Source organism: Sardina pilchardus, chromosome 14 (genome assembly GCF_963854185.1).
Source record: "Sardina pilchardus chromosome 14, fSarPil1.1, whole genome shotgun sequence".
Classification (NCBI taxonomy): domain Eukaryota; kingdom Metazoa; phylum Chordata; class Actinopteri; order Clupeiformes; family Clupeidae; genus Sardina; species Sardina pilchardus.
Window position 1 is genome coordinate 16,640,417 of NC_085007.1, and position 24,703 is coordinate 16,665,119.

Genomic DNA, 24,703 nt, shown 5'->3' on the forward strand with positions numbered 1-24,703 from the left:
AAGAGAGAGTGATGGAGAGATAGTGAAGAAAGAGAGAGGGAAGAAGAAGAGAGAGAGAGTGTTGGAGAGATAGTGAAGAAAGAGAGAGAGAGAAGAAGAGAGAGAGTGATGGAGAGAGAAGAGAAAAGAGAGAGAGTGATGTAGAGATAGTGAAGAGAGAGAGAGAGTGAGTGAGAGAGATGCTCAGAGGCAGCAGGAGAGAGGGTGGGAAAGATGGAGGGAGCAGGGGCACTAACACAGGGACAAGGACCTCTCTAAGGTGCAGCCCCCGGTAGGGTAGTCTACGTTGTTTTGATTTGCCTGGGAACAAAAGCCCCATTCTGGCACAGGCTGGGGGCTTTTTTCTTCCTCTCTTTTTTTTTTTTTTCTTTTTGCCTAATTTCCCAGCACAGCCCCGGAGAGCGGCTGGCAGTCACCCCCAGTTTGGGAACGACAGCGTGAGGCGGGGTCTGTAATTGTTCCTTCCCCCAAGTCAAAATAAATACTGCCATGTCTGACAGGGGCGTTCAGACTGAGTAGCCACCCAGCCTTCTTGGATGGTGATGAAGAGAGGGAGCAGACTGATATTATAAGAGAGAGAGAGAGAGAGAGAGAGTTTTTGTGAAGGGCCTTTTTATAGACTTTGGACACACAAATCATTATCTGGAGGTTTCTTGCTAAGTGCTGGCGTTGCGCAGTGCAGCTCGTTGGGGTTTGCGGATGGTGAAACCCACAGTGATTTAATAGCGCCTCCCTGCCTGAAGCTTGAAACGGCTCCGACGCGATTCCTGCGCCTTTTGGTTCGTTTTCAAATCGTTTTCCAGTTTGCGGAGGGATGTCTCAAGTTCCACTCGAGGATGGAGCCCAAAGGAGTCAGGATCAGTTTTTTCTTTTTCGCAGCCAGTTCGTAACAGAATAGTAAAAGTAAAAGCTTTGTGTTTTATGTGGATTTCATGAGCTTAGGAAACTGGAACGATATCGGTATCTAAATCATTCTGTGAGGAAGATGCAGTGAGATTTACTGTGAAATGCGTGTCTGTGTGTGTGTGTGTGTGAGGGTGTGTGTGCTCTGAATGAAGTCCCAGACAGCAAGAGGTCATATGGTGTCCTGCAGCAGCACGGCCTGAGGGCGCCGTCCAGGCCGTGCTGGGCCGGCCCTTCCCTCACCCCCGGCGATAAGGTCCGAGAGGCCTGAGGTTGGCCAGTTTTAGGGAACGTCTGAGAGGGTGACTGACAGCCCCCTGATAGTGGGGTTTCCATGACGTCAGTCCCCCTGGGCGACCAGAGTCCTTAGACGGCCAGGTCACTCTGGGATTAGGCCTGCTGTCATAAATTCCTTGCTTTGAGGAATGCTTTTGTATATTTGAATGGCTTTTGGGTCCTTTTATCTGTTTATCAGTGTATTTGCTGTAGTTCTTTTTCTCTGTGTGTTTGTGTGTGCCAGTGGCTGTAAAAAAAACAATGGAAAGTCTGTGCTTAGTCAAAAGGTTCATCCAAATATGGAGAATTCATGGTGGAATTCTGTTTACCATGCATGTTCTGGCTCCAATTTAGTTAATTTGGCCAAATTTTGGTTTATTTTCTTCAGAACACAAGTGCGTAATGGCATGCCGTCCATGTCTTGTACCGTCATTGGTGCGCACACATGAAAGGGAGAGCGTGATATGGACACAGAGTTTCAGATATACAACACAGTTCAGTGCTTATAAACAGTGATCTTTCTACTCCTGAGTTGTCCATGAATCTCATCTCTCCGAAAAAAAACGTCACCATCATTGATCTGAACATTTGCCATCCCAGTGCTGTTATGAGTTAATGATCGCCATCTAGTGGCTAATCTTATGAAACACAAACTTGTAATTTCAGAGCACTCCAGGAGAAGAAGAGTAGAACATCAATCATAAACCTCTACCCTGGTGGAGGTTATATACTGTATAAGCTAAGAGCCTAATCTTAATTGTGCCTTCACTTCTTCATTGGTGTTTTCAGCCGTTAATTACAGTCCAAGTGGGATGCCAGACTACCGTCCCTGACTTCCTTTAGTATACGCGCCGTGTGCCAAATCTCTCCCATGCGACCTCTGATTTAAGTGCATCGTTTAGGAACCCAAGTCATTTCATCTGTCAACTCGCCCATGTGTAGAATGATGTTGTCGTCACACTTGTTTTTGTAAGCACGTTTCATTTCCCTCAGAAGAGCAAGCACTGTTTTAAGTGCACTTTTTTGGGGTCATGATTCCTTCAGAGAAGCCACCCCTCCACCATTTTTTTCCCCTTTTAATGTGAACTTTTCTCCTCACCTTGCCAAGGCCCTGTGATCTTTATTGAGCTTCCCAGCAATTAGCCTAGCTTGTTAGTGCAGCCTTTAACTGGTTTCTCCCCCTTGCTCTCTCCCTTTGGCTGAGAGCGTTAAAAAGCTCTGAGGAGGAAATATCTCACCGAGCTCTCGAAGACTGGGAACTTTTACAATATGGCCCCCACCCTCCCCCCAAAAAACCCTTGGCACAAAGATCTATAGCTTGTCAGAAATATTCTTATTTACACGTTCGCGGTTGAAACTGAAACCACTTTCGGGGTGTGCATAGATGGACCGTTTGGTGTGAGTGCGTGTTTGGTTTGGGGCTATACTGCAGTATATATCATAAATCTTTTGAACAGGCTACTCATGATCTAATTAAGGCTTATCTGAATATTTTGGAGTGCGTTTTACCATGTTGTTTTGCTCAACTTACTCAACCAACACAGAGCTTGAGGGAAAGGGGACCTGTGTTGTGTTTGCTCAACAACAAAATTTAATGGAACAAATCCATCTGCAAAATGTCAAAGCCTTACTATACGGTTGACAGTTTGTTCAATGGGGACCTTCTAAAATTGAATGCGCAGATGTTTTCTCTGTCATCTCCCCCCCTCTCTCTCTCTTTTTCTTTCTTACTTTTTTTGTTAACAGACAAAAAAAATGTTGGCATATTGTCTCCAAACGACATCTTCATCAGTAATTCTATTACTGCAAAACATCTGTGCTGGAACAAAATGTCTGCTCGAACCTTGAAGAAAGCAAATAAAGGGGGTGTGGGGTGTGTGTGTGGGGATGTTGTCAAGAAGGAAAATGGTGGGAATAAAAAAGGCTCTTTGGTTGCTTGTTTCAGAGAAGAGTGTTTTAGCTTTGCAGGTATAGTGCACCTTGGGTCGCTTTGCCCCCTTGTCATAACCTGCTTCCCTGGAATCCCGAGGCACACAAATAGCCCACTGTTTCACTGGCCACTCACAACTATGCTGAGATCTCTAAATTCTTCTGCTTCTGGGTAGTCTGTGCCAGATCTATGTCAAATAGCCTTTGTTCCAGAAGTCTTTTAGGTCAAGATGAAAAAGCTTTCCTTGGCCGTGCACAGCTGGGTATTCAGAATTTGAAAAAAAGATTTTTTTGGCTCCTAACTTCAGATGCTCAAAATTTTTGATGCAATTTTTTTCCCTTTTCTTAAATTTCAGCTGTTAAGTAAACACAAGCTTACATGCTGTAAGAGGTGTGAAAAATTGACTGTATATAATCTAACTCGTATTACACAAACACGATGTAAAGCCAGTTTTCTTTTCTGAGTTCTGTACAGAATTAGCCGAGACCATGATTATATTCATGAAAACAGCCAGCAGAACAAAGGCTGTTTGGATGTCACAAGAATCTGTGCCTTTTGTGCCGCTCCGAAACCGCACTGTCTCCCCAGGCTTTGAAGCAGCCCAATCCCAGACCTCCATTACAAAAATATAGGCCGCAGACTGCATACTCTATGCAATGGGAAGGATAATCAGTGGTTTAAGCAAAGGAAGACAGCGTAGCATCGCAAGCTTGGAGACTATTTGGAATGTCAGGGCCACATTAAGGCATAGCTGAGGAAGAGCAAGAGAGAGAGAGAGAGAGAGAGAATACTTGACGTTTTTGTGTGGAAGATCTGCCTAAAACATGTTTAATTTCGAGCCACTCTATTTATTTATTTTATTGTAAGAAAATATATTGAACCCTGTGAGACAAAGCATAAATTGTGATTAGCCGGAGGTTGCCGTTAAATTGTGATTAACTGCAATGGGAAGTTTATTTCTTAGAGCACACTCCAAGCTTCTAATGAGAGTATAACTGTAATTGTTCAAATTATGGTCACACTAGCTAATTCATGTCCTCGCTGTTTGTAGACCTTTCACACTGTCCAAGAACCAAAGCTAAAAGAAAGGGAGAGTTTAAGAGGAATGGCATATACCATCACTTTAACTTTACCATTATTGAATTTCATTTATATGCATTATATACATTGAAGCCTTTTTGGAGGTTTCTGGAGCCAAGAGGAAGTAGAAAATAAATCTAATTCTTGTTCAAACCCTAAAGTCTTCAAATGTGATCTGGGAAGAAGGGAAAAAAAATCCCTGCAGTCAATTCAAAACTGCAGCGAAATTGTAACCATATGTGATACTGTTGCTGGAAGGACTGGAGGCTTTTGGGCATTGACAGTTCAGCTGGCAGGGAGCCACGTCGAGGCTTGAAGAGAATGAGAAATGAATAGTGAAGAATTCCTTTCCAGAGCAGTTATGCTACAATTCTCCACACTGTATCCATTCACAAGAGTCGCGGCGCGGGGAATTGGAATCGAAAAGGGAACGGCGGAGTTATCATAATATTTTCGAACATGCAGTGCAAATGTGGACCCTTGTGGACATTTTCTTTAAAAGATTCTAAGAACCACCCCTCACCTCTTGAAAAAAAGGTTCCTTACGAGGAAAGCATGGAACTTGCACTGTGTCTGATTAGCAGCCCAGCCCGCGGCTCACACCGCACAGCTGAACAGAGTTTAGACCCAGCCGGAGTTCTGCAGACCCAGAGTGGTTCTGATCAGGTCATTCAGTATGCACAGAGAGCCAAAAGAGGAGACGTACCCCCCACGTTTTACACACACACACACACACACACGCACACACGCACACCATGCCCCACACACACACACACACACCATGCCACACACACACACACACACACACACACACACACACACACATACACATCACACACACACACACACACACACCTACACACACACACACACACACACACACACATACACATCACACACAAATGCATACTCTCACACACTAATGCACACTCTCACACACTCATCTACCATGTCAGAAAGTGTCTTTGCTTATTGCCCCCCCCCCTCTCCCGGTTTCTGTCCACACCTAATCTTGGTTCAAATCGACACTTTCATTTCCTGTCACATCGAGAGAACTGTGGGGCCTGTCTCATTTGATGTGCTCTACCCCACTGCTTCAAGTCAATGGGAAGGTCGCTCAGCCATTTCTCTCTGCCAAGGTTAGGAAGTGTGTGGGGGATTATAATGTTTCACCTTTTTTTATTCCTTTTATTTTTCTTTGAGGTGTTCATCTTGAACATAAACCAGGCAGGATGTTGAGACAAAACAGCCCATGCGTGTCTACCCACAAACACATGCATACAGTTCATACAAAGACCTTGGTGTGTGTCTGTGATATATTAGCTCTTGTGGTCTATATACAGTAACTGAGAGGGGAAACTGTCATACCATGAACTCCTATGCAAACTGTAAGGTATCAACACAAATGGTTGTAGAGAGAGAAAGATACATTCTTTATTGATCCAGAAGTACATTTTAGACATGTACACAACACAACAAAAACACACAAGAAGATATGGTCTATCCAACAGTCACTACAAAGACCAGTCACGGTGACTGAGTAGGCACCAGTTATGGTAGCGCAATAATGGGCTATGATAAAGTATGTGTTGATGGAGGCAGTGCAAATAGTGATGGTCTTAAAAGGAAAACTGTGCAGGAATAATAATCACTGTATACGCTATAAAATTACAAATCAGCAAGAGTTATACAAACAAACACTACATATGGATATAGTATACGAGAACGAGGACAATCTACTTCCTAATACTGTAAACAACCCCGTCACAACGTGTCCTGCTCATTTGTCAAAATGTGCCTTTTCATCCCCAAGTGTGCTGCTATCAGCGCAGATAGAGATCTAGCGCACACAATTTCCTCCTTGGCCTTTTCCGGATGTCCTCACTTGGTATTTGACTGTGGTTTTGGAGTGCAACAAGGCCGTCTTAGAGGGGAGCATATACACACAGGCTCTCCGAAGGTACGGCGAAACTATTTCTCTTCCTCAGGAGATTCCAGGCCGCAAAAACCTCAGTCCACACTGACCTCATCGCTCCACCATTTTGTCTGCTTGCTTTCAGCGCCCCTGCTCACAGTTTTTTAGAATGTCCCTTATTCATTCGCAATTATGAAATAGTCGTAAAAATAAATTACGCCACTTATGACACTGTGTCATGCGAAAATGTGCTATAATCTCCAAAACTGTTCACAGAAGGAAATTCTCAATTAAATTAATTTCTTTTCGAAATTCCAACATCAGAATGTCAGATGTGTAGGCCTATAGACTTTGTGTGTGGAGCGTGAGACGGTCATCTTGAGACAAGGTATTGAATCCGTGTGGTCTCTCTTCCTCCTCCTCTGCTCCCCCTCTTCTTCTCCCTCTCTCTCTCTCTCTCTCTGTCTCTGTAGACGTCACTGAGGCTCGTCTCCCAGGGCCTGTGGCCGGCCTGGTGGTCAGCTGGGCCTCGGCCAGGCCGGTGGCCGGGAGTGTTGAGCTCTGGTTCTTGTGAAGGGCTCGGGTTGTGTGTGCGGACGTAAATTATAGCCCTGCTCATACAGTGCCTCTTCATGTCGGCCTCTTGTGGAGGGCAGACCAGGGAAAGCCTCCTGCTCAAGCTGAAGGCCATGAGGCTACTCACTTAAACTCTGCTTTTTTTCGTGGACATTGTATCCTACAGACACTTTATAGACATATTCTGAATAAACCTACGGATAAGTGACCTTTAGTAGCCTATTAAAGGCCGGAAAAAAAGTAATTAGAAACACAAAATTGACATTTTATTCCGCAGAGGCAATATACAGGCTAGACCGAATCCAATGCAGGCAGGAAACTTTACTGTGCCTTATATGGGCCCTTCAGCACATACTTTTCCTCGAGTTCTACACCAACTGTGGCATACAGTCATAAAAAGTATTTATAAGGAAAACAAACTGTTTCCCCACTTTTTGTGTTTGTCATTCGTCCAATGTTTACCTCAACTTTTCCTCGCACCTACGCCATGTGCCACTGTAGAGTGAGTGTTAATGAGTTAATAGGCCTCTTACTCAATAACTGGCCCGCCATGTTTTGCATGCCTTTTTTTTTTTTTTTTGGTCTGGAGGAGTCTCGATGCCTCTTCGTATCATTTTTTGGATGTGGTTCGTTTGGACAGTCCAGATGGAGCGGTGGTAGTGTAGTAAAGAAGTCAGCCGGTACACAGTAGCCAGTAGCAGCAGCACATTTCCCAGAGTTCCCGGGCCCTGTAGTAAATGACGTCTGTGTAAGCCGCTTTGGATAAAACAGTCAGCAAAAAAACGAACAACAAGGATAAAAGATGGAACATTTGACTAATGTCGTGTCTGGTTTAGTGCTTGAGACCTCTGAACCTCTTCTGCAGTCCTCAACTGACCTCCTGATGACATTTGGAGTGTTGGAACATGTGTTAATTATACTGCGTGTGTGTGTGTTTGTGTGTTGTCCTTATTGTGTGGGACTTGTCTGCACTTGGAATGTGTGTGCTGTTTGTGCACATATATGTGTGTGTGGGTGTGTGTGTGTGTGTGTGAGGGAGAGAATGTGTGTATATCTAAATATATGTCTGTGCGTGTGTATGTTTTCTCCTCTTTGTCACGTCGACAGCATTGTCAGGGGCACGGCAGTGGCGGCACTCTTTTTAACGAGCGGTCTAATTAAAATACCACCCCTGTGCCAAAGTGGTGACCAGCTCCTGGGGGAGGTGTCCAGTTACGGGCAGAGCGGCCTGTGTTTTCCCATCAGGCATTGGGAATGCGGCCCATCTCTCCCTCGACAGGGGAAAAGGCCGAAGGTTTTCATTACCGCGGCGATCGTGTCTGGGATGCCACTGAACAGCCAGTTGCTTTGAGTTGGGCCCTTTTTTTTTTGGATGCGGCGAGCTGGGAGTTGTCTTGTAGTTGAATATGGCAGCGTCCTGACAGCTCACTCACTTTGCTTTGGACCCGGTGTGGATAAAGAATGCTTGGTTTGTAATCTAAGGTTCAGGCAGGGAAAATGGTCCTGGCTGGAGGGGGGGTGTTTGAAGGGGGATGATGGAGGGGGGGCCAGATGGAGAGATGAGATAAAGCCTCATGTTAAAGTCTTTGGGGGAAACAACTGTGATTGTAGGAATGTCTTATTTCCTCCTGTCTGAGGATATAAGACATTCTCTTAAAACATTCTCACACCCCCTCATTCACTCACTAGCGCACACACACACACACACTCAAATCACTGTTTTTCTGGGCATGCTTTGCTCACATTACCAAATGTGAGGTCCGTCTTTCAATGTACAGTTGGCTCAACTTTACACAACTTAATTGACTTATCAACTTATTGAATATTTTTTCCTCTCAGTCCTTTCAGCGGACTAAGGATGTTACTCTGATTCTGTGTTTCGCTGTAATCTCTCAGTGTACTCTCTGTCATCAGCCATCTGTTATCAGTGTACTGTGTACTTGTAGAAGGAATCACTGACTTTGGTTCCATTCTTTTGTTCAAAAACTAATTTGTAAAAAAAAAAAAAAAAAAAAAAAACAACATATTGGGAAGCATCATGGCCCAGACGAAGACCTTAGTGTCGAAACGCGGTCAGTGTCGGTCAGTTTGTTTGCCTGGCAACAAGTAAATAATCTAAAACGGAGTGCCTTAGTCTCTTCTCTTTTCTGATTCTTGATGAACCCACAACAACTAAAGAGCACCTGTTTATTTTTAACACTAAAGGAACCTTGCAGCGCCTCTCGTCCTCCTTTTTTCATGAAAGCATCATGGCCTTATTTGTGTTTTGACAGGAACCAGGAGAAGGGCTTTTGCCAGCCGTACCGCGGCATCGCCTGTGCCCGCTTCATCGGCAACCGCAGCATCTACGTGGAGTCCCTTCAGATGCAGGGCGAGAGTGAGAACCGCATCACCGGTAAGTGACAGAGCAGCCGCACATGGTCCACCACATTGTTTATACAGGCCTGATGGAGTTCAGGCGCGGTGCCTGAATTCAGGCTTAAGCTCGGCCATGACCGATCTCAAGAAAGGCTATTCTCTATGTTGGCTTTGAATGTATTTGATCATTTCAGGCACAGATAGTTTCCTGTCTATCATCCTTGTGTTTATTAAACACTGTTACCGTCGAGGAGTTATGTCGCACCACGTGATCAACAGATTGTATCCATTAATCGTCTCCTGTCTGTGAGAATTAGTGTGCCTGTTTGTTTTTGCACTTTTTGAGACGAGGTCATCCTGCTATTCTTAAATCCATTCGTTGTTTTTCATGTCATGTTTATGGTAGTATGGTGGTCATCATCTATGTATGTATGAGTATGAACATCGATAAACCTCCTGGATCGAATTTTCCTTTTTGTTCCGCTGTTCAAAAGTTGGCCCCTCTTTTTGCCGTTATTGCACAACACGTAAAAATGTTATCTATCATGTGGCGGAATCGCAGCCATCTTGTGCTCGTTTGCCTTTCGTGTGGTTCACATGTGTTGAGGAGTGCGTGCTTGCTTATGTAAGCCCATATGGGATGGTGAGAGAGCGTCGTCTTCGTCTTCGTCGTCGTCTGGAATCCGAGCTGGCGGCTGGCTGATGTTTTTATCAGACCGCCCTCCCGTGACCTGCTGTCAGCGCGCGCTCATCAGACCGACTCCTGTGGCATTTACAAGCTCCTGCCCCGCACACTCGGCCCTCGCCCGGCTTTTTATCACAAAAGCTCCGTCTCACGGACACGGACGGTCGGGGGATGCTACAGAAACACTCTATCCAAGTTTCTCTCCATGCCGTCGTTGCTTGCGTAATTTTTTTTTTTTTTTTTTTTTTTGACTTCCCAGGAGAACATGAGGGAGTTATTATTTACTTAAGCACTGTATAGAATTAGATGGCGTTCATTTAAAAATATGTAATGTATCTAATAGAATTGGCAGAAGATTTTCCCCCCCACTTATCAGTATTGCTCGGGGGCCAAGCGTCATTTGCATGTTTTTCCTTCGCTAGTTGTGGGCCAAGTTAGGATCGGATTACTAAATGCAACTTGAAGGCACGGGAATGTGGCCGAAACACAACGTTTAAGCAGTTTAATCTCATAACCATAATGGTTGTCTCAACGCATTATTTTGTACACACACCGTCAATCCAGGAGCCTTTCTTTTTTTCTTGTCCTTGATGTCATATTTGGCCCAATCTCCCTCAGGAAATTGAGTTCACTCGATTTCATTATCATTATAGATATTTAATTACACTATAGAGACTGCCTTCTACCTCTGGATGGAAAATGGCCCTAAATAGAAAAAGGCTTGTGTTTGTCAAGTCCTTTCTTTGGCTGGCTTGCAGTTAGCCAAATATTTGAAGTTGTTAAGGAGATGCATTCATGGGTGTGCTCGTGCGTGTATTCTAATGACTATTTGATTAATGATTGTGTCATACAAACCAATGGAAAAAGTTGCTATTTGTTGAAAAGTATTAATATTTCAACCCCTCATGTCTTGTGTTTATCTCTTCCTTGTCCCTCTATTTCTGTCTGTCTCTCTCTCTCTCTCTCTCTCTCTCTCATATCCCTCCATCTCTCTATGCCCCACTCCTCCTCTGCACCCCTCTTCTCTCTTTCTCTCACTCTCTCTCTCTCTCTCTCACTCTCACACGCTCTCCTTTATACACACACTGTGTGCTGCAGCTGCCTTCACCATGATCGGCACGTCCACTCAGCTCTCGGACCAGTGCTCCCAGTTCGCCATCCCCTCCTTCTGCCACCAGGTGTTCCCGCTGTGCGACGAGGGGGGCCGCGGGGCGCCCCGCCGCCGCCAGCTGTGCCGCGACGAGTGCGAGGCGCTGGAGAACGACCTCTGCAACTTCGAGTACACGGTGGCGCGCTCCAACCCGCACCTGCTCATGCAGCTGGAGCTGCCCAACTGCCAGCTGTTGCCGCACCCCGGCTCGCCCGACGCCGCCAACTGCATGCGCATCGGGGTTCCCACCGACCGCCTGGGCTCATGTAGGTGGAACACACGGATGCACACTCACACACACTTACTCACTCACTCACTAACTCACACACACAAACTCCCTCACTCACACACACTCGCTCTCACACACACACACTCACTTACTCACTCACTAAATCACACACACAAACACACACTCCCTCACTCGCACACTCACTCACTCATACACACACACACTCACTCACTCATACACACACACTCCCTCACTCGTACACTCTCTCACTCAAGTCAGTCACTCTCAAAACACACACACACACACACACACACACACACACACACACACACACACACACACAGGGTAGTAGAAGGACAGTAGGTAAAGTTGGGCAGGGAAAATATATGGAGCGGGGGGGAATTCAACCCAGAAGTCACCATTTTTACTAGAAGCAAATTGAGGACTGCTGCTCATGGGTGTGAGGTAAAATTACATGATTGCATGGCTAGAGACCACCTGCAGTGCTTTCATGGACCGTCAGTGGGCTGTGAATTATCAGTTGAAAAAAAACCCTGTTCTAGATTATTCCAGTTTCCCCAAGCTGGATGTCACGGTAGAAGAGATGGGTTGTGAAAAGCCAACTGAGAATATGTAGATGGAACTCACTGGAGATAGATATGCTCGGTCTGCCATTACCACGGAGCACATGGGAGATATCAACTGACAAACCCAGAGATCCAAAAGGGGGGGGGGGGCTTGGGGAGAGAAAGTGAGTGAGATGAAAGATGGGAACATGGAGATAACACCAGCGGCTCTGTCCTATGCTAAATGGACGCTTGAGTCAGCTATGGTATGGAAGATGTAGGAGAATTCCGTAGACAAATGCACAGAGACGAAACGGAATGTCGGGGAGGGTGGTATGTACCAGAGATGGAGCACAGGGATGATTATCCCCCAAAAAAACGGTGGGGAGGGATGGGTGCATTCTGTCTGGGAACATGTAGATGGTATCCAGAGACGATGCCAAAAAGAGGGTTGGCAGGGTGAATGGGTTGGTATGGCGCCAACTGGGAACATGTACACAGAGCGATGCCCGACAAGCCACAGACTTCTGTGCTGGGTGGGAGTCAAGATTACTCATGTCTGTCAAGCGTGGCACAGAAGCATATTTTAACATGTACAACTAGGCTAAGTGTGAAGATTACGTGCTTTAACAGGAGTTGTTGTTAACAAAAAAAATCTGACTATTATCTGTCTCTCTTTACTGTGGTTATGTGGAATGGCATTGCCAAAGGATAGGCTTTATATGATGAGCTTTTTAATGTATTCTTTAATCTTTGGTGTGATGAAATTACTTACTCAAAGTACCTTCAAAGACACATCTGTCATGCTGTCTTTGAGGATGTCTAGACACTGGTTTTGTAGTAGACGTAGAGGCCATCTCACTTGTGTGTGAAGAGAGCCCCCTAGTGGCCCTACCTTCACAACCAACACACAGGGTGCCTGTCATTTGGTCTTTTATACACCCTCCCTTCCTTCCCCGATCCTCGTCCTTCCTCACTGATCTAGATAAAGAATGATGGGGCGGCAACAATGGGATAGTCTATCCAGTGTCAGTTATAGATCAGTGGGAACGAGCTTCGAGGACCGAGCATCGAGGATCGAGGAGAGAGTTTGAGAGCCACCCACAGTCATCAATTCCTGTACTAAGTTAACTTCTCCCTTCTCCCTCAGACCACAGTTGCTACAACGGCACCGGAGCCAACTACCGGGGCACGGTCAGCTTCACCCGGTCAGGCCACCAGTGCCAGCCGTGGAGCAGCCAGTACCCGCACAACCACCACCTGACCCCCATAGAGTACCCGGAGCTCAGGGGCGGCCACAACTTCTGCAGGAACCCCGGTGGCCAGATGGAGGCGCCATGGTGCTTTACACTGGACCCCCATGTCAGAGCTGACCTGTGTGACATCCGCCCTTGCAGTGAGTACAACTCTACCCATGACCTAACTCTACTTACTTGTCTACTTACTGTCTATTGCTGTTATATTAACAGTACAACAAGATCATCAATTGTTTTCACAGTCATAATGTGTCATTAGTATTTTCAATCAAAGTCATAATGTCATTATGATTTATTGATATCTCCTAAAGATCTTAACTTACCTAATTATACAATATTAACCTGTATTAACCTGAATTAAATTGATGTCAATTAAACTGACCATTCATCTCATTAACATGAACAAGAGGTTTATTGAGTACATTAGCATTTCAGCTAAATAAATTGGAGTATGTAAGTAGTCTTGAAAGTCTCCCCGATGGTGTTCAGTCATGAATATTGTCCACTACCTCTTGACCAGTGGTGTTCAATCTTCAGTGTTGTCCTGCCTCTTGACCAGTGCTGGTGCTCAGTCTTCAGTATTGTGTCCTGTGCCTCTCCAGAGCCCCCAGAGAATGTGAAGAAGGAGATCCTGTACATCCTGATCCCCAGCATCGCCATCCCGCTGGTCATCGCCTGCCTCTTCTTCCTGGTGTGCATGTGCCGCAACAAGCAGAAGGAGTCGGCCGACACGCCCACCCGCCGCCAGCTCACCGCCTCGCCCAGCCAGGACATGGAGCTGCCACTCCTAAACCAGCACAAGCACCAGGTGGGCAATGCCAGTCTCAACACAGCACACGGCAAAACGGGAAAACTGGGCTGTTTAGGAATGATATGGGGAATGGAGGAGATGTTCATTAAGTGAAACACTACATAGGGGTTTACCATTAGTGTAACAGCTGTCAGTAGATACGCCAAGCCACCCAGATCACATTAAGTAACGAAACTACTAGTCTTTCTTCTGTATAAACAGTATGGAGTAATTGTTTACATTAGGTTGTATATACTTGCATGATCTATAAACATTTAAGGTCAATCACCTAAAACTCCAAAGTCTATAATAGCGTTTTTATCTTCCTCTCCTCCCAGGGCAAGCTGCGTGAGATCAACCTGTCAGCGGTGCGCTTCATGGAGGAGCTGGGCGAGGACCGCTTCGGCAAGGTGTACAAGGGTCACCTGTACGGCACGGCGCCCGGCGAGCAGACGCAGGTGGTGGCCATCAAGACGGTGAAGGACAAGGACAAGGACGAGGGCGCGCTGCTGCGCGAGGAGTTCCGCCACGAGGCCATGCTGCGCACGCGCCTGCAGCACCCCAACATCGTGTGCCTGCTGGGCATCGTGACCAAGGAGCAGCCCATGAGCATGGTCTTCAGCTTCTCCGGCCACGGCGACCTGCACGAGTTCCTGGTCATGCGCTCGCCGCACTCGGACGTGGGCAGCTCGGACGACGACAAGACGGTCAAGTCCACGCTGGAGCAGGCCGACTTCCTGCACATCGTCACGCAGGTGGCGGCCGGCATGGAGTACCTGTCCAGCCACCACGTGGTCCACAAGGACCTGGCCGCGCGCAACATCCTGGTCTACGACAAGCTCAACGTCAAGATCCTGGACCTCGGCCTCTTCCGCGAGGTCTACTCGGCCGACTACTACAAGCTGATGGGCGCCAGCCCCTTCCCCATCCGCTGGATGTCGCCCGAGGCCATCGTCTACGGCAAGTTCTCCACCGACTCGGACATCTGGTCGTACGGCGTGGTGCTGTGGGAGATCTTCAGCTACGGCCTGCAGCCGTACTGCGGCTACTCCAACCAGGACGTGATCGAGATGGTGCGCAACCGCCAGGTGCTGGCCTGCCCGGACGACTGCCCGGCGTGGGTCTACACGCTCATGCTGGAGTGCTGGAGCGAGTTCCCGGCGCGCCGGCCGCGCTTCAAGGACGTGCACGCGCGCCTGCGCACCTGGGAGAGCCTGTCCAACTACAACAGCTCGGCGCAGACCTCCGGCGCCAGCAACACCACGCAGACCAGCTCGCTGAGCACCAGCCCCGTCAGCAACGTCAGCGCCGCCCGCTACATGAGCCCCAAGAAGGCCTCGCCGTTCCCGCAGCCGCCGCAGCAGCCCCAGTTCATGTCCATGAAGGGCCAGATGCGGCCCATGGTGCCGCCGCAGCTCTACATCCCGGTCAACGGCTACCAGCCCATGCCGGCGTACCCGTACCTGCAGAACTTCTACCCCATGCAGATCCCCATGCAGATGGCGCAGCAGCAGCTGGCGGCGCAGCAGCAGCAGATGGTGGCCAAGGCCGGCTCGCACCACAGCGGCAGCGGCTCCACCAGCACGGGCTACGTGACCACGGCGCCGTCCAACGCCTCGGGCGCCGAGCGCGTGGTCCTGCTCAGCGAGGACGGCAAGCTGGCGCCGTTGGGCGGCGCGGGCGGCGAGGAGGAGGCGGCGACGACGGCCGCCGACGGCGCCTCGCAGAACGGACGCCACAGCGAGGACACGTCGGTCCCGGAGACCGAGCTGCTGGGGGACAGCGAGAGCGCCCAGATAGAGAACAGTGACGGCCGCGCCGAGGCGTAGAGCGGGCCCTCTCTCTCCGGAACCGAACGGAACCAAAACGGAAGAGAACTCTGGTGATAAAGAGTGAGACTTCGTTTTTACTTGTTAGTGAACTGTACATGAGTAGGAAAACAAATAAGTGAAGGGAAGACATTTGAATGAAACAGTAACTGAATTGTAATTTATGAGGCTTTTATTTGTTTTATTTTGTTTTGTTTTGTTTTGTTTTTAGCAGTTACTGATGTGATGTGTGTGTGGTGCTGAACTCTAGGTCTTTGGGAACGGAAATCCCTCTGTTTGGCATCTAGGCTTTGGGAAAGGATATCCCATCAGTCGTATTTCAAATGATGTGATGAAGAAGAAGAAGAAGGAGAAGAAGAAGAAGAATCCAGTTCGTAGCCTCTGCACTGTGGATGCCCTCTGCCATGTTTCATGGACAGTGTCACTTTGTTGCAAAGCCATTCAGAAGAATTGATGTTCTTACTGTTGCTGTGCAACAAGACATGTTTTCTTGTTTCTCATTCGTGATTGTTTTTATTTTCGTCGTTCTCCAACAACATATTTTTAGGTTATTTTGGTCACTGATACTTCTACTGAACATTGGACCATACTAGCCTCCTTGACATTTTATCACTTCAAGCTCATTGACCTGAAATAAGTTCATAAACTCATCGACCTTGGTCCAGATGACACCACCATAACATGATGAAGTTAATCCCCATAGCCTGTGGACATAGTTACTTAACCAACATAGTGTGATGAAAAGACAGACTGGCTGTCATTACTCCGGACAGCAAAGAGGCATAGTGCCGCAGTGAAAATTAAAGTCTACACATCATACAGTTGAGTACAGAAGTGCCTGGTGTCATTTTTAGATCCTACTCTTTTTAACTTTGATATTATGTTGTAAAGATTTGTAATTTATGTCATTTTTATCAAAAAAATATGTTGTTGATTTCTTTTTTAAAATGTCTTTGCCTTTTCTTGGGGCAAAGTTTGTTTAGCCAGTGGTGTTACTTTTATGTCCTTGCCACCAGATATTTGCTTTTTTAACCAAGCTGTTATAACAAGAGTTAATCATATATTGTGTACTTCCAGTCACTTGGAGTGTCCAATAAAAAGAAATAACAAAATGCCAAGCTGTTACATTTATTAGCTATGTTTTTGTGAGCATGTTGCTAAAATATTACACTGAATCACTAGGCTATGTGAGATGTGCTGTGTTCTTGTTTTGGAGAAAGACCTAAAGGATATTTGCTGTATATTATGTTACAACAACATAATAATAATAATAATAATAATAATAATAATAGTAATAATAAATAAGAATATATAGTAAAACAACTAATATTTGCTCTCCATTTTGGGTGTGTGATAAATTGATGATTTCCATAACGTCCATGTTTACAATATATATGTTTTTCATAGTCATAGCATGCTGTTACCTCGGCATAGGTACGAAGTCATGTTCTTCACATTTGTTAAATAAGACATTCGTGGTCAAACCCAAGAACAGGCGTGCCAATTGCCGTTATGAAAGTTTGAGGAAACCTGTCTCTGTGGACGTCGGTCTACGTGACAGTTACAAAGTTAAGATATCCAGTTATAGTGATTGGTCATACAGAAAACTCATTTAACATATGGGGCGTGGTCGTGAGAAATGTCTAAATAAATTAGATTTTGTATATATCCTACTATTTAACAACGGAAGAAACGCCAACGACAGCGAGTTTAAGTTACGGGTTTAACTTTATATGTCGGTGTATATCTCTTCTCTACCAACCTCCCTTGCAACGAGACATCATTAGGGTCCAAAACTTATTTTCTTCCCGACCCAGTCTTTTTAATGGCTCATTGCTTTCCTCTGCAGGAACCAAACTGCAGGTGCACTCCTGGCAATGCCTACCATTTTTATGCTAAATCTGTCCTGGGTATTAAGTCAGGTTCTGCAGTCAAAACGAATGTTGGGACACGTCGCAAACGGGAATTCATCCCAGATGAACAAAAGGATGGCAATTACTGGTTGAAACGGAATCGGAACAACGAGGCAGCGAAGAGGTCGAGGCAGCGTAAACGAATGGAAGAGTACCTGCTGGAGACCCGGGCCGTCCAGCTCCTCCATGAGAACGAGAAACTTAAAGCTGTACTGTCCTCAGTCCAGCCCAGTAACCCCGACAGGCAAGCTCATCAGGACCCAATGAAACACTGCCCTTACGACGCGCTTGGGCACACACCTTTTCTCGCACCCTCGCAATCGACGCCAGAATGTGGAATGGATTTTGTGCCCTATGAGAGACTAGGTAGACCTAACTTTTCTTGTATCCCCCCGCTGACGAACATAGGCCTACCTTCCATGAACCCTGGGTCAGACGTTCTCCCTGTATACTTCTTTCCATCAAGTAATTTGCCTAGTATGAACTGTACTCGAACATGCCCGTTTAACCAGATTGGCGCTTATTCACATAATGAAGCCGTCAACCTGGATGTGAGGGAGCATTGTGTGGAGAAAATGTATTCCGCTCCATCTGATTTTGGATTAAATGGAACAATGCCGCCACAGGCTAATCAAGTCTGGGAATACGCAAACCCCACATGTGGAGCAGCACAAACTGGAAAAGTCCAAGCAAAGTCTTTAGGTAATGACGCAGCATTGTTGACTTACCAAAAAGATGTGCGTCCGAGTGATTCCAGAAGCTATGAGATTACTGAAGTGGCAAAAGTTGAAGAATACATTAAACCAAGAGACAACGGTGCTGCGATGCCTCTACTGCCTCACAAACTACGATTCAAAGCCAGCCGAACACACCAGGACAGTCCAATTATGAACACATACAGGTGCGCCCCTGAAGAACATAAACTGGAAGATGCGAGTAGGCCTACACTTGATAGAACTGAGACACGACTTCCAATAAACAATATGCAGTACTTCTGGTGCGCCGACAGACAGTCAACATAATGTATACAGGTGTATCAAATCATTGTGTTAGATGTGTATTTGGATCATAGTCGCTCTGAAGGAAGTACATTTAAAAGCCAAGTAAATTTGGTTAGAGAAACAGAGACTTCGTGTTGTCTTTACGCATGGATTTTTGAGTGGTATATTTTGCATATAATAAAACACACTCTTAACATAAGGAAACCACTTCTCTTTTCTCTAGATAAGTTCAATATTGAAATATTATTAGCCTATATATTTATTTAAATGTGATATGCCATATGTAGGCTTTGTGTAGGTAATGTAGGTAATTATGTAGGTAATTTGATTCATGGTAGTGGTGCGACTAAAAGATGAATCTGTGCGCTTATGTTTGCAAATAAGCTATATTAATTCATTTATTTAGACGGGTCCGTACAATCACATGGGCACTGTAACAGTAAGAGAATGGTTTGGTTTCCTCTGAAGCATGCCGTCTTGAGGAGTTTGACTGCTCATGGCGACCCAGAAGATGGCGCACTTGAACTTGATATCGAATCTTCGTAAATATCGAGGCGGAATTATTTGTGGGGTCCTGTAACCTTTAACACAATTTGTTGTGAATAATAAAGATCATGCGTTGAGATGTGAAGCGTATGAAAATCGTGTCGATTGATTGGAGTAGGTTATGAGTTAATGGAAAGTAGAAATCAGACAAAAATATGGGGGTCTTTTTTCAGTCGGTCAGCGATACGCAATTAAAATCTAGGCTATTGTAGGCTAATCCTTTCATTCATTTGTCCTATTAATTGCACTTCTCATTGACTGATTAAAGCATGGTTTTAATGTCTTAACTGACTAGTAGGCAACAACTTACCTGATCATTTAACTTTTACAACTCCAATAACAGCTTCCCCTAAATCAATCGAAAGGTGTCAGTGTTGCTTGGTGTGCTGATTCCGTAGCCAACTGTTTTGCATCATTAAATAGTGGTAGCATAGACTAGTTTATTTTTATTCAATTAGGTCGGCATGCAGTTGACACTTGCATGAAAAGAAAATGTCAGTTAAAAAGTATTCCAATTACAGATTTATGCTGCTTGAAAAAGGTGATGGGGCTTATTTTCTTTCACACGTATGGCACTGTATTTAACAAATATAGTGATCGGAGCTTCGATGGGTTTATGGGATGAAACTGAAATGTACATTCCACCGACTTTCTAATACGTTATTGCATATTCTTCCTGTCGTAACATGACTATGGTGTAGTGTAGCAGGCCAGTGTTTACGTGCCAGTCAGATCTTGGAGAGTCCCGTATGCCCCGTTTTCATAATAAGTCACAGCGGGCGCCATTGTATGAAAAAAGTTATGTCTACTTATGCAATAGATGCACTCTGTTGGATAAGCGTTTAACTGTATCCCGGGGCAGCCTACAGTGTTGATCGGCACAGACTCATTAATTTGCATTGATATGTCTTCTTGAAAAACGAATCATTGGCTCAAATCAGAAAATGCAGGACGCCGATTGGCTAAGTGGGATGTCAGTAACCACGCACTGCCAATACACATCTTAGTGACCTACTAACACAGATCCATGAGGCAGTAGTCACTCCGGGAGGAAAAAGCTGGGGAGAAACAAGGAAACACCACCTAGACATACAAATGGTTTACAAAATGATTTCTACTTGCGCTACATACCACGAAAACCTATTTGCCAAGTGTTGGACTACCATTTTGTAAAGGTAATTTTAAATTAATCTTAGAAGTCTATCTTGCTTAGAATTCTATCTAACGTTACTAACGTCAGCGGACTAAATTTAGGGCGATTATTTGCCCTCTGTTTACTTCTACCGGAGGCTTGCATTTAGGTTTACTATTATTTATGAGAAATACTCTTGTGTTGGACAAACAAATAGGCTTATTCTTTTATATAGTTATTTGCCTTTGTAGTTGCGCAGTTTGGAGGACACCCCCCATTTATTCTATCAGGGCTTGGGATATTGCAACAGTTAGATTGTTTTTATGGGTCATCGGGATGGTCGGGTTCGGATATTTTTAAACACGCATTCTTCACCATATCAAATTGGCTACGGCATAGTGACCTAGAATTCAACGTGGGTGGGTATACCGAGGTTGTTAACACTCAGTCGGCTGGACAAAATCAATACAGGGCTTGTCATTACGCGTGCAGATAAGTTGGATAATGTTAGATCATTTACAAGAGTCCACATCCATTTGGCAGAAATCCTGCATTTGCATGAATGAGTATAGACTATAATAGCCAATCAACATCCACAGAAACATCTCGCACTTTAGACTGTAGCCAGTAGTAATTTCACTGTGCCTTTGTTTTTGGTCGGCTTAAGATAAACAGCAGTCTTGTGTTACAAAACTTTACAAATTAGCTTTACATAATGCTAGTGACTACAGAATATGCCAGCAATCGGGCGAGGAGAGCTGATCACGCTTATTTTATAATCCTGACACAATGAAGGAATCTGGGGCATTGGGACATGACGGTGAACGAGCTATCCACTCGCCCAGCTTCACCTCCCCATAATCGAACGTTGCCTATCGGTAAACATTGCCGAACTTTTCAGGGTGCGCTTTTATTGCCCACGAATGAACGATACGAGGCATTTTTGTGAACACTAAGATGATGATCAGTCAAAGTCAACATTTAAAGGCGCCTGTTGATTTAGGCCAATACGTTATGCAGTTGTCAGTAATAAGCAAGAATGTTTAGCCACTCCGCATTTATCATGGCATGTATGATTGGTGCCCTCTGAGTTATCCAAAGTGCGCGTTGGCGTGATTTGAACATGGATACAATGTTTATATATTTTCCGCAATAGTCTATTGACTGCACTCCACAAGACCGCAGTCAATTTGAATAACGTCTCCTAGGACCACAAGATAACCCAAGCAGGTTAAAAATTCACTCGAAAATAACAGGCAACTGCAGTTCAATTAGGTTAATGTTGTTTTAAGCAGTTTGGTGAAGGATTATGAATTTCCCCGTTTGTTTTTATTTTGTTGTATCTGCTCAGCCACGTGTGATGATCATGGCTGGTCACATTCCTTTGTTCCTCGCTCCTGGGAGACGAGCCTTATGAAACCTCGCTATCAGTTCTGGAAAGCTGGAAACATGGTTATGTCGCATCTCCCCTTCTTATAATTCCTGCCGAAATGCTTACAACAGGAATACCTTTTAGACATAGTACTGGATCTACCGTAGCCTGCTCGTTTACTTTGGGTTCAGCCTCCTGACTTTTAATTCAACCGGCAGAACGCCGCATTGAAGGTCAGAGGCAATCAATCTTTAGGCTGGTGGCTATTCTTAGTGACAGGAGGTAGTGTTTTCGAACTGCCGACGACACATAACACATTTGCACGTTAAAGGCACAGTACAGTTATCTCATGGATTACAGTATATTAAAACATTTAAAACGCATATTGATTTAGCCTACATGTGTCGCAGCCTTTCCAACCTCCAGTGATGACATCATATGTAACGCTTCGTGCCGTGCGCTTAGGCAATTGCATAATTTGTAGCACCTCGTGCACGTACGGGGACCTAGGCGTGTCTGGCTGGATTTTGGAGCTGTTTCACAACTTGCATCAACATAAAGACATTTTATACATTTGGAAATTGTGCACTGTATTCTTACATGTGTCGTGACGGTTAATACGTTTTGTAAAAAATACATCTTTTCCTTGTCTTTAGAACCCAAGTCTGGTTAGTTTAGGTAATTTTGGTCATTTCGGCTTTGTCTTACATAGCCTACTATCATTAAATAGCTCCTAGAATGCTGATTACATTACTGTTGTTACTGTCTCTACAAAACAATAACATTATCGATTAAAATACAAAAAGTGTGCTTGTATCACCTAACCTTGAACTACAGTATGTATTTTCACTGGTCATGTTCTTAGTTTGGTTTTCATGGAATGGCTTTAATTATTTCACTAACAATTAGTCCCAAACTACCAGGTGATTTTCGTTAAAGTTTTGTCATAAGACCTATTTCCAATTCTGATTTAGCTTTTCCAGGAAATTCGGCTATTTTAAACAGAAAGAGGGAGCATAAGGCTAAGCATGCAGACAATTAAGTTTAATTCACAGTTAAATTGAATTAAACTGATTTGAGAGTTTTTGTGAATTTCCTGTTAATTCAGTCCCTGAATCATACTGTAAAATATTTTTCCATTAATGCGTGTTGATTAATAACTGCATAATATCTGATATGTTACCAATATTGATACATATTTTTTCTTCTGCCCCTCATCACAGGTCTTTCATAAAGCACACCAGAAATTATCTCGCCTGCATACGTACATGTGCAGCTTCACCCTCTGGGACAAACTTAAGGACCTCTGAATACAATGAGTCAGAACTAAATACTTTATGCAACTAAAATCACAGCACTTGTTTGTAATATGCAGACCATCAAGAAGGAGCCCACCAATGGGCACTTCAACGGAGAGGACGCCCTGGTCCTCGCTGTTGCCTTACAGGGTGCGGACACAGACCTGCTTGGTCAGAAGCTGTCCGGCATCCCTTACAGAGCCAAATCCACCCCCTGCCGGCGAAAGCGGGAGTTCATCCCTGACGAGAAGAAGGACAGCCTGTACTGGGAGCGCAGGCGCAAGAACAACGAGGCGGCCAAGCGCTCCCGAGAGAAGCGGCGTCTCAACGACATGGTGCTGGAGAACAAGCTGATGGCGCTGGGCGAGGAGAACGCCACGCTGAAGGCCGAGCTGCTCTCGCTCAAGCTGAAGTACGGCCTGGTCAGCTCGGCCGTCTACGCCCAGGAGGTGCAGAACATCTCCGCCACCACCGCGGCACTTTACCACGACTATCTCTTGCCCAGCCCCACCAAAAGCCCTTACAACCGAGAGCTGGACCCAGCCAGGCTGGGCAGCAGCTGCATATCTGTCATCAAGCACTCGCCGCACAGCAGCCTGTCCGAGGGGTCGGACTCCAGCGCGGCCGCCCAGGGCAGCCCCCTGGCGGGCATCTGCCGGACCTCGGAGGACATAAAGCAGGAGCCCTTTGAAAACGGCAGCTATCCCCGCGATCAGGCAAGTCCCTACGAACTGTACAGGAACTACCTGAGCAACCCATTCCCTGGGGCGTTCTCCCAGCCCTCGCCGCTCCTGCAGATCAACAGGTCGTCGAGCAACTCACCCAGGACCTCGGACGGCGACGACGGCGCCGTGAGCAAGTCGTCCGACGGCGAGGACGAGCAGCAGGTGCCCAAGGGCCCCATGCCCACCGGGTGCGACCCAAAGAGCGTCATCGTCTCCACCCTCAGAGTGCCAGACTCCGGCTCCTCAGCCCTGCCCCACAAGCTGCGCATCAAGGCCCGGGCCATCCAGATTAAGGTGGAGGCCATCGATCCCGACTACGACCCCTCAGGGAAGTCCTCATCTCCCGTCGAGATGTCCAGGACGGGGGGCTACCCAGTGGGCCAGAATGACATACCTGAATACATCCAGTCCACTTTCAGCCCACTGTCCCTCCAAGTGACGAACGTTCAGAACTGGAACCAAAGGCCAGAGCTCTGGCACAAAGAACGTAGGGAGACGCCCAAGGCAGGTGGGGTCATCTGCCCGAGCTCTCCAGACCTGGTGACGGACAAACTTCTCGTCAATCTCAATGAGAACTCCAACGCCGGCACAGACTCTGAGAACTTATACTTGAAACATGGCATTGCCAGCCTGTCCGCAGAAGTAGCCTCACTCAAAAGACTGATAACCCATCGGCAAGGGTCTGTAATTGAGTCAACCAAAAGCACTACTAACTATGACGCGGTATCGAAAGTCTGTTTTTCAAACTGAGTGTTCACCTTCTGTTTTGCACAACGCCTGTTTTCCACTGTGTTTCGCTACTGCACTGTGCAACTCATATGGTGTATAAAAATAAAAGAGAAACAAAAGAGAATGCTGATAATCGAAATTAATGGTGTGTTGTGCACTTACTGTTGTAGTTTGGTGTGCCCTCTTGGAAACTCCATCTGTAGCCCAGAAGCCAATGTCAGGCTAATGTACAAATTAAATGTTGACTTTTCAAGTTTTTGTTGTACACAATACACTTTTTTGTTGCTGTTGTTTACAATAAATGTATGTAAGCACTGATTGATGTGAGTCCTGCATTCATGGTTTACTTGCATAAACACACAGGAACAAGGCAAAGTCAGATCACATACAGTGCACATCATGCCGACGAATAGGCCTTGCTTCAAGCACCTCTGGCAGTGATCA

The 24,703-nt window shown here is 45.8% G+C and overlaps 2 protein-coding genes across 2 annotated transcripts in view; both read left to right on the top strand.

Annotated features, from left to right (window-relative positions):
• The window catches only part of ror2 (receptor tyrosine kinase-like orphan receptor 2), an 81,320-nt gene extending 64,668 nt beyond the window's left edge, over nucleotides 1–16,652 (top strand). The window contains exons 5-9 of the mRNA XM_062553665.1: nucleotides 8,954–9,075; nucleotides 10,822–11,139; nucleotides 12,819–13,064; nucleotides 13,527–13,732; nucleotides 14,053–16,652. Coding sequence (XP_062409649.1) covers nucleotides 8,954–9,075; nucleotides 10,822–11,139; nucleotides 12,819–13,064; nucleotides 13,527–13,732; nucleotides 14,053–15,543 — 2,383 coding nt within the window. The 3' untranslated portion in view covers nucleotides 15,544–16,652. The remainder of the gene's footprint in view (nucleotides 1–8,953; nucleotides 9,076–10,821; nucleotides 11,140–12,818; nucleotides 13,065–13,526; nucleotides 13,733–14,052) is intronic.
• A 3,369-nt stretch (nucleotides 16,653–20,021) lies between these two features.
• Nucleotides 20,022–24,577, top strand: nfil3 (nuclear factor, interleukin 3 regulated). Its single transcript, XM_062553666.1, has 2 exons — nucleotides 20,022–20,178; nucleotides 22,731–24,577. Exon 2 carries the CDS (start codon nucleotides 22,877–22,879, stop codon nucleotides 24,278–24,280), a length of 1,404 nt encoding a protein of 467 aa, XP_062409650.1. The 5' UTR covers nucleotides 20,022–20,178; nucleotides 22,731–22,876; the 3' UTR covers nucleotides 24,281–24,577.
• Nucleotides 24,578–24,703: the final 126 nt, after the last annotated feature.

Excerpts from the sequence above, each read along its gene's own strand:
- nfil3 (XM_062553666.1), top strand. The coding sequence starts at position 22,877 with ATGCAGACCATCAAGAAGGAGCCCACCAATGGGCACTTCAACGGAGAG.